Raw genomic sequence first — 12,631 nt, 5'->3', positions numbered from 1 at the left:
GCTGCCTCTCCAAAGTTAGTGTTAATTCTTAAAAAAAAAAAAAGAATCTAGGTTTTCCAATTCTAGATTGTAAATAGGTAACTGGGGAGAGTGGGATATGATAATACATTTCAGGGAGATGTCCTTGGTTGGTTCCATAATGAGCATCTCACTTTTCCAATTGCTAATTTTATCCACAACTCCTTGACTCTGCCCTTAAGGGACCATTCCATAAGCCTTAGATGTGTTCACATGGAAATGCACTCTTCCTGTTTCCTCTTCCTATTTCTAACTAACTATTTCTGGGGAGAATCCCCTCTCTCCTCCCTAGCCTCCACAAAAGGAAAGTAAAACCACTACACAAAGGCAGAGATTAGGGCAGAGCTGGCAAATGTATAACATACAGCACAGCATCCTCCATCCCATGTCTGCAGCAGACATTTCTAACAGACAGTATTTCCCATTGAACCCAAAATTCTTCTCTCCACAAAGTTCTCCAGACAGCCACCACTAATAAACTAAAGTTGACACTTAAAACCTATCTGCCACTGCAGTTTAGAGGAAGCTAAACAAGATGCAGGGAGGATTTTCTTCGCAAATAAAACTTTAGGTGCAATCAGATATTACCTCTCGAAAGCCTTCTCCTCCAGGTCCCGCTGCTTCTTCATTACAGCACTTCGTGCCCAGTCGTTCTGTAAGCTTTGGTTGATTCTGTTCAGTCGCTCCAGCTCAGCATTCCTGTCTGCCAAGTGCCTAGAGAGAACAGAATAGTCTGGTTGCATTCACAGTACTGGGAAGGGCATGCATCAACCTTGGGAACCCATTCCTTTTATGCGAAATTAAACAGAAGGGTTTTATTCACTGCTCGTTGAAATAGACTAAGAGGCATGAACACTGTGAAAACATAGTGAAAGTCTTGCAAATTATTTATGGATCTAGGTCCTTTCATCTTCAATCCTGGTTTAAATTAGCAGGATTAAAACCTTTTTCCAGTTAACAAATTCAACCTTTAAAACCATCAATTTCCTTTGAGGCTAATTTAACTGATCTGAAGATTCCTCTCAAATGGATTTCCTACACTTTGTTTCTTTCCTTTTAGTCCAGCCCCTCAGCTGTCAGTAATCAGCCCACCAGTTCCTACCAGCATTTTACAAAACAAAGTAGACAGGCCTACAAATCCGTGTCTAGAAAGGGGAAAAGAAATAGAAATGACTAGGCAAAAGAAAATGAAATTGAGAAAATATCTAACACTGTGAAGAAGTTTTTAAAAAAAAGTGTTTGGTGAAGATCACCGCATCAAAGAAATGACTGCAGTACACCTCTCTTCAAGTACAATGTCCCAGCATTTGCAACGTTAAATGTTTCTACTACTGGTCTCCAAACACATAGTCAGTGCTGTTGTGAATCACTTTAAACCTGGTTCAATTTAAATGCGTCTATTTCTTGCCAAACTGAAACTCTTACAGTCAGCTCTTACTAAATTCTAGAAGGGACTTCACTGACTGTGACCCTTGATATAGCCTATTTGCGCCGAAGGGCTTTGTGTTACAGGTACCAACCACCACTAGGTGTCAGCACCCACCAGTAAAAATCTGTAATGTGCTCTGTGTTGGTTCACTTATTCTAAAATAGCATGGATATATTATCCTCTAACAAACATTAATTCAAAAGCTATTGTGCAGTCATTATAAAGACTAAGTGAGATAATACACAGAAGGTGCCAAAGCCTGCCGCACAGTGGGAGCTCGATGACTGAATGGTACCTATTACGTATTTTCTCATAACCTTTTAAAATCTTTTCAGAGTTTTTTAAATTGTAGTTTTAAAAAAACATATAACATAAAATCGACCATCTTAACCATTTCTAAATGTACAGATATATAGTGTTAAGTATATTCCCACTGTTGTGCAACCAATATCCAGAACTCTTTTCACCTAGCAAAGCTGAAACTCTGTACCCACTAAACAGCTCTGCATCTCTCCCTCCCCCTAATCCCTGTACTTCATTTCCATGAATTGGACTACTCCAAACACTTTACGTAAGCGGAGTCATACTTACAGAAGGTGTATCATACTTTTCTGTGACTGGCTTATTTCACTTAACATAATGCTCTCAAGGTTCATCCATGTTGTAGCATGTGTCAGAACTTTCCTTTTAAGGCTGAGTAATATTCCATTGTATGTGGATGCCATATTTTGTTTATCCATTCATCTGTGGTTGAACATTTGGGTTGATGCCATTTCTTGGCTATAGTGAATAATACTGCTATAAACTTAAGTGTGAAGGTATCTCTTGAAGATCTTGCTTTCAAATCTTTTAGATGTATAACCAAAACTGGAATTATTAAATCATATGGTAATTCTACTTTAATTTTTTGAGGAACCCACCACTGTTTTCCATAGTGGTTGTACCAATTTACATTCCCGCCAACAGAATACAGGGTTCCCATTTCTCCACATCCTTTCTAACACTTATTATTTTCTGGGGTTTTTTGTTTTTTGTTTTTAATATATGGTGGCCATCCTAATAGATATGAGGTAGTCTCTCTCTCTCTGTCTCTTCTTGCCTGTCCTAGGCAAGCAAGGTTTATTTCTCCCCATTACCTCATATCATATTCACATCTTAATGGTTTTGTCTACGACTGAATAGACAATTTTCTTTTTTTCTAATCTTTTGAATAGTCTAAAAGAAGTACTTGTTAAATGTTTCATGGTGTATGTGGTGTAAGAAAAACCTATAATTGTTCTTGATTTGGACATCTCACAAGGCAATTAAACCACAGATATTATAATCCAAGATAAATGATAGCACATTTTATATTTGTATTTATGAAATCTTATTACACAGTTACACAAGTGTATAAATGTTTTCTTTTCAAAAAAATCCTAGGGAAAAAAGAGATAGCCATCTTACCTGTATATGTTACACTGATATATATATCTTAAATAGTAAAAGTCTTTTTCTTACGTCTACATAAGTGCGTTGCAGGGAAAGACATGGACAATTTGCCACTTATTCCATTTGGACTTACACAGAATTGGTATTCCACAATTTATACATGATTGGAATTAAATTATTAAATTGTGTAATACAAAACAGAATTGTATTTTAAATCCCACCTTCCTACCTTGCCATCTTTATTCAATGGAGTAGAGAATCCCTGTGTCTCAGGTTCACATAAGTAAATATTCAATAAAACATGGAACTCCTCTTATCTTGGAGAGGCACAAATATAGTTAAATGCTGTATGACCTCTATTTCAAATGGTGCAAAGACAGCTGAGGGATGAATAAGGTTCACCCGCACACCTTTCAGTGAGCGTGGAAACCATTTATTAATGAGCTGCTATCTCCTTGTGGTTTTGATTTGTATTTCTTCAGTGATTAGTGATATTGAGCATCTTTTCATATGCTTTTTGGCCATTGTTATATTGTTTTTCTAAAGGATAGGTTTAAAAGTGAGTTTAATTTAAATGCCTAGAAAGTAAGAAAATGAAGTAGGGTTAGAGGGGAAGCAAATAGGATTCTTACAGGACTGCGGGTGGAAGCAAACTGCTGTACTTTTTAGAGAGAAAACTGTCAGTGTTTGGTAGTATGTGAAATGTGCCACATACTTGATCCAGCAACCCCACTTTTAGGAATTTATTCGATAGAAACAAAAGAACCACTAAAAAGATACATATGAAAAATGCTTGATGCACAGTTGTTGTAATAGCAAAATATCTGGAAACAAAGCGTTTGTTCATCCATGGTGCACAAGTTAAACTATATAATCCATATTATAGATATTTTGTTGTTATCAAAGAAGAACAAATTTCCTATATATGTACTGACCTAAACATAAATTAATGACACATTATTAGGTTAAAGAAAGGTTGGGTTGCAGAGTAAGGTGGAAGATTTCATAGGCCTCATTTTCATTTACAAAAATGGAAAGAAAAATATATAGGTGCATATTGTTTGAATATATTTGTAAAGAATAGGGGGAAATGTAGAAGGCTACATAGTAACCTTAACACTACTACTTACTGGCCTTTTTTTTCACCTCTCCACTGATTGAGGTTTTAAAAAATCTCTCCACTAATCACTTATTTTTAATGAGCATTAATTGTTATTTTTTAAAAACAAAAGTAGAAAAGCTTAAAGAAAAAGGTAAAATAAGTAATAATACTTTAGCAGGCTTATTTGAGTAACACAGACTAAATTAACTTGCTCTGAAAGCAAGTGACCTTTTTATTTGCCACAGGAAGACATAAGATCACATCTTGAGATGATCAGAGGGTGGGGAAGCTGGAAAAGAAAAGAGAAGTAAGAAAATCTGAAATAACCAGTAAAAGATTTAAAATCAGAAGACAAGGATCTGACCCACACAGAAAAGGGGATTTATGACCAGAGCTCCAGTAAGAGAGAGAACCTAGTGAAGACCACAGTTCATACTTGTGCAGAGCGCTGCGGTCTCCAGAAATGCTCCCACATACATAATATCATTTAATCCTCATAGAATGGATAGGCAGGGCAGGTGCGATGACCCTTATTTTTCATAGGAGGAAAAGAAGGCTCAAAGACCCCAAGTGTGGTTTGGCCCAGGTCACACAGTTTGGAAGTGACAGAGTTTAAACCCTCCTGACTCTAAGTTTGGGAGAACAACCAGAGAGGCTACGGAAAAGAGGAGGAAGCAGCAGTAATCTCTGCAACAAATGCAAGTGTCGCGGACCTGGCTGCGGCACTGCGCACGGAAAGGCAGAGCCACTGCGGGGCCGGGGCGGCTGCTTGCTATAAAACAGACGCTCCTGACGAGAACCACTTCGTGGAACCCTCAGCCACCCTGGAGGGAGACGCCATACCTCCAGTGCCCTCCGAGGTTTGTAACCTGCCCAGTACTATGCAACTACTAAAACAGCAGAACCACACATCAGCTGATCAGAATGGAGACTGAAGTGGTCTTGGAGACTCCAGGTATTCATCCACTGGGTGAAAGATCATGAAGAGGTGGGATGGGGGCCCCCAGGGAGGGGCTGGAGCAGCCTGGGCAGCAGGGGTGCACTTCTGGGGCTTGAGGCAATGGCTGTTTATCGAGGAGTATGGAAATATTTCAGTGTTTTAGCAGACAGTATAGACAAACAAGTGTTCATTGCCCTGGGCAGATGCAAGACTTAATCCCACATCTGACTTGACTCCAAAAGCCATGCTTTTAGCTACCCTCACATCTCTCTACTACAATCCAACCCTACCCTTATCACAAGATCTTCACCCCACTATTCTACTCATATATTCATACCGGAGCCTACTTGGTATAGAACATAACAGTTCTTTGCACCATCTCACGGACCATTTATAAAATTTTAATAAAGTAACTTTTTTTCTTTTTACAATTACAACTGCCTTCTTGAAACAAGAGATTCCTTTGAAGAGAAGCCCTCTTAGAACTCCTGAGCACTCTGATGATATTATCATTCTGATCAAGGATCTGAGAATCACTGAACATCTACAAAAAAGAAACTGTAGTTCTCCATGGCAATCTGGGGTGGAGGAGGGAAAGTAGGAGACATAGGAAATGGGAAGACAAGAAGAAGCCAAGGAGATGTTATAAGGCTTTAAAAATTCCCCACTGGTGGGGTAGCCAATTAGGCACTTTAAAAACCTGGGTGTCTGATGTTTAAATTTAAAGATATTCACATTGATATGGCATAAAGTCCTCCTCTGCCTACGCTGCCACCTTCAGCATCCCCGCACCAGCAATCATCAGCGCAGCTTACTGTATGCACAGTTCTCTGAAGAAGGGGTTTAGTGGAAGTTGAGAAAGGGCCTGAGTTTCATGTCTGCGTCCACTTGAGCAGGGCAGCTCATCTGTGGCTCACATTGTATTTCCAATGGACAGTGCTGGTATGGACAACTCCTTTAAGACATTGTAAACTATGGAAAGGTAACTAGTGGGATCGAGAGTTTGTTTTTAATTTAATAACTTCTTCATAGGGTGAATTGTGGGGATGAAATGAGATGAAGCACATGGTAAGTTTAGAACAATACTTTGTACATTGTAACTCCTCACTGTGTTCACTATTATTATTGCTTCTCTGGATGTACTGGGGAGGGGAGAGGAGGAGGAAGAAAGATCCAGGGTGTCTTACTCTTTGTGTGTCCTCTGAAGCATCAGCAAGTCCCGCTTTTGGTCCACCAGCTGGTGTAGGATGGCTCTCCTCTTGAGGTTAGCAGCTGCCTCCAGCTGGTGCTTCATGTAATTCTGTTCTTGCTTTCGCTTTTCCACCATCAGCTCACCCTCATTCTTACCAAAGATGGGTTCAGAAGAGTCTGGCTCAAACATGGGCAGCTGGGGGCGTTTGTTCTTTATCTGAAGCAGGGACACACATAATGCAGGTTATAATTATACCAGGGAGCAGGCTTTATGCACAATGCATGGTAAAAACGAATACTTCCGAGGAAGGAACAAGGGCAATGATCCAAGACTACCAGATGGGTAACACATAAGGGTATTGGTAACATGACATAATTTATGCTGTTGAAGCACTGCAAAATTTAAAAGTACTAATTGTCCCCTTACCTGTGCATCCAAAGCTCTCTTGTAACACTGTGTTTCTTCCATCTTATCTTTTATATATTTGGCCCTTTGTGCAGCAAGTCTGGCAGTTAAGAATAGGAGAAGGTAAGGGCACAATTTGTTACAGAGTCTTTAGTTATACAGATTAACATCATCAGGGGAAGGTATAGCTCAGTGGTACAGTGTGTGCTTAGTATGCCTGGGGTCCTGGGTTCAATCCCCAGTACCTCTGCTAAAATAAATAAATAAATACATACATACATACATACATACATATATACATACATACCTAATTATCCTCCCCAAAAAGCCTAAACAGATTAACATCATCAAAACATGTTTAATAAGTATTAATAGGAATAGGAATCTAGTAAGCAAAACATGATGTTTCCTTCTAGGAACTTCCATTTTAAAGAAAAGAGTAATTCAAATCCATAGGCTAGTGGACAATGTGTTGGACAAGGAGAGTCAGGCAAGTATAAGCAAGTGACCAACTCATACTGTCCAAATGCACTACCACTGAGTCAGACACCCTTCCTCCCCCCATGTTTTAAAAAAAAATCTGGATAGGAAGGCAGGAAGTAGCTATTCATTCCATAACATGATTCATCATAAGATTCCTTTTTAAGAAAAGTGATGTTTCCTATTATAAAATGAATCTATTATATGCAACCTCCACATGATCTATGAAGTGAATATAAAATGGAGCATATGCATTTTATAGAAACAATTTTTTGGTCGCAGAAACTAGTTGCATGTTTGTTTTAGGAGTCTCTCTCACACCACTCGTCTCCTTCATTGCTCTCCTGACCTCAGGAGCAGATGTGTGGCCTCCTTAGGCATGTCTGAACTCTGTGACCCTGACTCTATCCCAGGCCTCAGATAACCCAAGCAGGACCAATCTGAGTCTCTTTTCTGAAAATTTGAAATTGAGACTAAAATTCATCCAAGTTTAAACTGGAATAAGGATGATGTCAGCTAAGGAGCTGCAGGTGTGAGCAGAGGGAAAGCTTTTTTTCACAGCTTTTAGTCCCTGGTTCCAGTCCTCCTAGGTCCCATCCATTCCTGTCCTCAGGTTCCATGGGACACTCTTCATACTTATAATAAAACCTCAGCTTTGCCATGAAGTCACTTGGGAATAGCTGGGAGTGAAGCTTGCTCAAGAAAAGTCCCTTCCTCCATCCATCTACCAGGATTTGTGATCATAAAACAATACAAAATGATACCCTGTAATTAAAGTTATTATAGACCGGCAGTCATTACTATAATGACAATTGTAATGACGATGGCTTTTTCATGTTTCTACTGAAGTGTCCTGCTATGGTACTGGCTGCCAGCTGGGCTAGTTTGCTCAGTTGGTTACAGTTGTGCTACTGAAACTACCAGCGTCGATTCAATCCCACATGGAAATAAGCTTCACATGAACATCCCACATCCATTTTTCAGAGCGTGTCTAGCTTGACTCACTCCTCTGTGAGCTGGACTTGCTCCAGGCGATCCATCAACTCTCTGTTCTGTCTTTGCTTTATATCCTTTTCCCGTCTGTGATCCATTTGTTTCAGGAGACTTTGGGAATATTCTTCTTGCTTAAAAGCATTAATCTCAGGACTGAGTGACCGTTTATCAAACAGGAAGGATTTCTAGAAGGAAAGAGAAGTAACTCATTTATTCTAGAATAATAAAAAGCAACAAAGAGTAAATGTGATCATTCAGAAGAATAAAATCAATAAGAAAATGTTGATTAATTTATAAAATTTGCCCAGTCCTCGACACACTGACCAGCTAGGGACCCACAGAATAATATGAGTGTACTCAAGGATGACTTTGAAGGACACTATGAATTCATCTACAAAAGAAACAGACTTACAGATGTAGTAAACAATCTTATGGTTACCAGAGAAAGGGGGTAGGAAGGGGTAAATTTGGGAGTTTGAGATTTGCAGATGTTAACCACTATATATAAAAATAAATAAAAATACAAATTTCTTCTGTATAGCACAGGGAACTATATTTAATATTTTGTAATAACCTTTAATGAAAAATAATATGAAAATGAATTTATGTATATATATGCATGACTAGGACATTGTGCTGTACACCAGAAAATCCACACATTGTAACTGACTATACTTCAATAAAAAATTAACTAATTTTTTTTTAAAGATGAATTTGAGCAGAAGTGACCAAAGCCCCATAATGGAGAGAGAGAGGGAAAAGGACTTCATAGAGTGGGTCCTGAGCTCGTACTTAAAGCATGCAAATTGAAGTGGGGGAAATTCTGAGTGCAAACGCATGAGCAGGGGCTGCAAGGAGGTGGGAAGAGGGAGAATTGAACGCCCACTCTGGGCCAGGCCGCTCTAGATGCTAGTAAGCCAGCAGTGATCGAGAACAGAGGTCCACAGAGAGCCTCGCTCTCACTGAGCCTATATGCGGGTGCAGGAGACAGCCAGCCAACAAGCTTACAACACAGCAGATAATTTAAGGTAGTGATGAGCGCTGTGAAGCCCTAATCATAGCGAGTGACTGGGTGGGAATCGGGCTAAATTGGTTATTAGGGAAGGCTTTTATTAGGGAGGTGACTGAATCATCTCCACTGCAAATATCAGAGGACCTGTGTCCTACACAGAAGGCCCAGCAAGTGTGAAGACACCAGATGGAGACAAGCAGAAAGGAAGCAGCTGAGGCACAGTGAGCAGGGGGGGAGTAGAGTAGGTGAGGTCAAGAGGGAGACGGGCCAAACCATAGGTCAAGGTAAGGAGTTTGGTTTTATTTTAATTCAATGGGAGACTATTTAGAGGCTTTCAGAATGAACTATTTTGGTTAACAATTTTAAAAGATCACTTTGGCTGCCGAGTGGATACTAGATTGTAGGAGGGCAAGCAGGAAGCCTAGTTAGGGAAGTACTGCAAAGCTGCGCCTTATAACGTGGTGTGGACTGGGGTGGGAACACTGAGATGAAACGCCATGAAGAGACGCTGGATACATTTTGGAGGTAAAGGCAAGCAGTCTTGCAGATGGTTGGATGTCGGGGGCAAAGGAGAAGGAATCTGGGATCACTCCTACATGTGGGATTTGTGCAACTGTCTGGCTGGTGATGCCACTTACTAAAATGGGAAGGCTGGGAGAAAAACAGGTTGAGGAGGGGAATCGAAACCTCTGATTTGGTCTTTCTCCATTTAAGATATCTACAGTTACAATAAAGAGGACACACAAAGTGGACAGTAATAAATATATAATCTGGACCTTATATCTAAAAGGAGAGAGAGATGGCGCCTAAAGCTCAAAAGCACAGTTGCTCTCCCCTCCTCCCTCCCTGCTGCCCCTGCCTGGAAGGATCTGCCTCCATTCGCTTCTTTACCTAACCCCTGTATGCCAAGAAGTCTTCCCAGATCTCTGGTCTGGATTAAGTGACTCTCCTCTTTGCCCTGTTCGAAGATTTATCACAGCATTTAGCATACCACATTCTAGTCTCTTTAAATGTTTTCCCCACTATCCTGAGACTTCTTTAAGAAAGGACCTTGTCTTATTCACTTTTGTATTGCTAACTACCAGCAGAGTGGCCAGCACAAAGGAATTCCGTGAATGTCTGATGATGAATAAAGAAAATCTACTTTATTAGATTTATGGTCCAGAGTGTCACACTACCCAGGTAGTGAGGTGAAAGAAAAAAGATTTAGGCAGAAATAAAGGTAGGCACATAATGATTGAAGACATTAAATCAATGGCAAAGCCGTTCGTCCTCACCTCCATGTGAAACTGGGTTTCTCAAACTTCAAGGAAACTACTAATCACCTAAGCATCTTTTTCAAATGTAGATTCTCATCCTATAGGTCTGAGATGGCACGCTAGATTCTGAATCTTCAGCAAGCTCCTGGGTGATGCTGGATTTCTATTTAGATCCTATGATCCTGGGGCAGGAATTTAAGATACTGCGCCTACCCACATCCCTCCCAGGTCCTGCTTGAAAATTACTATCATTAACAAGTGCTCTAAGTGACTAATGGGAACTGTAGGGCGATTGGGAGTGGTGTGCAGGCAGATACTGGACCACTCCTGCCCTAGAAGGAAGCTTCAAACTTGCACAACCCTCTCTCTACCTCTACTGCTTTAAAAAAAAAAAAAAAAAAAAGGCACAACATGCAATATGGAGAATGGATCTAAATGCTCACAAAGAGGGCAGGTATCAGCAATAAAAATTTTGAAAAGACTTACATAAAATTCAGGTTTCTCATTCTTGTGGATTCTTATAGCTTCAGCAACTCCAAGATTATAGGCAGCATTTTTTTGATTCTGTTCTCTACTAGCCAGGCTTCTTATCTTTGAAAAAAAAAAATCACATCTTGAAACAGAGCCTTCAAAAAATTTAATTCTACAACACTGAATCCAACCAAGGTAGAAACTTGCCTTTTGAAGGCAATGATACTTTCTGAATGTAGTCATGGATTTTAAAAAGTGGGCTGGGAAAGTGTTTTTTTTTTTCTCCCATTCTTGGGCTATAAGCACCACCTCTACAGGAATCATAGTGAAGGAATGGAAGATTTCATCAGTGGTTCCCCATGATAGCACAAACGCAGGAAAGGGCAGTAGTGTCAGTTACTGGAGATCACAGAAATCAGGACAGAGCAAACGTCTAGGTGCCAGTCCAGCTTACTTGAGATGGGCCACGCATCTCAAGGGAGAAGCTTTGACTGGGATTATATTTTATCTGAAATGAAAAATAAAGCCATATAAATCCAGGAATTCTACCTTTAAAACTCAGTCCTAATGGGGGGGGGGGTGTGTGGAATCAGTGACACGTGCAATCATCAGCTGCATGGCTATTCATCCCAGGGCTGTTTACTATTAGTGGAAACCTGGACACGACCTAAGTTTTAGCTCAGCAGTAAGTAAATGATTAACTATGTTACAGGACAGACACATGACAGAACTTTTTAAGTGGTGCTGTATACTTGTGTTCCCCTGCCCCACGTTAAACACTTCTTAAGTGTGGTGTTGACCTACCTGCTCCTTGAAGAGGGCCTCCTGGTCTTTCAGCAGCTGATGCTGCTGCATGAGCCGCTCGTCCTCTACCTCCCTCCTCCTCCTCTCCTCACTGTAGTACAGTGGGGAATTTCGTTGTGCTCGTTGCAAACACACGTAACACATTTCCTATAACACCAAGTTTTAGGACAAATTGATTTTCACCTTTTACTTGTTTGCCTTTGCATTCCCTTCCCAAGCTCTCCAAAGGCTGGGTGTATCAAGAAGAATACTTCAAGGAGGAGGGTATAGCTCAGTGGTATAGACTGCGTGCTTAGCCTGCACGAGGTCCTGGGTTTGATCCCCAGTACCTCCATTAAAGAAGTAAATAAAAAAACCTAACTACCTCCTCTCCCCACCTCAACCAAAAAAGAAGTATACTTCCTAAAAGGATGTATTAATGACATTAGCCAAATGAGATCTTCAGAGAGGGCCCCACCAGTATTCAAAAGGATTTACTAACAGATGTGTTTATAGCAACTGAAAATTAGAAATAGATTTCCCAACCCTATTTTTGTTAACTGGTAGATTTTTGACTAGTAGGTAGATTTATCAGAGTCCAATTATGTGTCCTGAGTCCTTGAGCCAAACACATATATTAAAGGAAGAGCAACTCCCAGAATTCCCTTTGAGAAACAGAAGTCAGAGGAAGATTCTAGTGGGGTTTTGTTTGTTTGAAGACACTGTACCTGTCCTGCCCTGTTATGATCCTGGCAAGCAGGGGCTGGAGAAATTTTAGGCTTTGTTTCATTGTCATTTTTCAGACCACCTGGAGATGATAAGCTATAAAAACAAGGCAACATTCATTAACGTTAATGCAGTCTGACATCAACTATCATCATTACCAATGATAATTTTAGAAGCAAGTATAAATATAAGAAAATGAAAAGTATCTGAGATGGTTTTCTTTAGAGCATCTTCATGTATGGAGGTATGCCCTTCGTATCAGGTAAACCTGAATTTGACTCCCAGCTTTCTTTATTACAAACTGACTGGCATTAGACCAGCTGGGTAATGGTACAAAGTCTCAATTCTCACTTGGGTGAAACTGGGATAAAATTTATTCATTCTACAAAA

The 12,631-nt window shown here is 40.1% G+C and overlaps 1 protein-coding gene across 3 annotated transcripts in view; it reads right to left on the bottom strand.

The window, feature by feature from the left end:
* CCDC81 (coiled-coil domain containing 81) overlaps positions 1-12,631 on the bottom strand; it is a 57,172-nt gene that overhangs the window by 9,849 nt on the left and 34,692 nt on the right. For all 3 annotated transcript variants that reach the window (XM_006189546.3, XM_032488832.1, XM_032488830.1), the window contains 7 exons: positions 12,244-12,337; positions 11,537-11,683; positions 10,748-10,852; positions 8,003-8,175; positions 6,539-6,617; positions 6,108-6,328; positions 607-732 (listed from right to left, as the gene is read on the bottom strand). In XM_006189546.3, the coding sequence (XP_006189608.2) occupies positions 607-732; positions 6,108-6,328; positions 6,539-6,617; positions 8,003-8,175; positions 10,748-10,852; positions 11,537-11,683; positions 12,244-12,337 (945 nt within the window). The remainder of the gene's footprint in view (positions 1-606; positions 733-6,107; positions 6,329-6,538; positions 6,618-8,002; positions 8,176-10,747; positions 10,853-11,536; positions 11,684-12,243; positions 12,338-12,631) is intronic.

This window comes from Camelus ferus, chromosome 10 (assembly GCF_009834535.1).
Source record: "Camelus ferus isolate YT-003-E chromosome 10, BCGSAC_Cfer_1.0, whole genome shotgun sequence".
Taxonomy (NCBI): domain Eukaryota; kingdom Metazoa; phylum Chordata; class Mammalia; order Artiodactyla; family Camelidae; genus Camelus; species Camelus ferus.
Note: the sequence above shows the minus strand (reverse complement) of the source record. Positions and strands in the feature narration are given on the sequence as shown.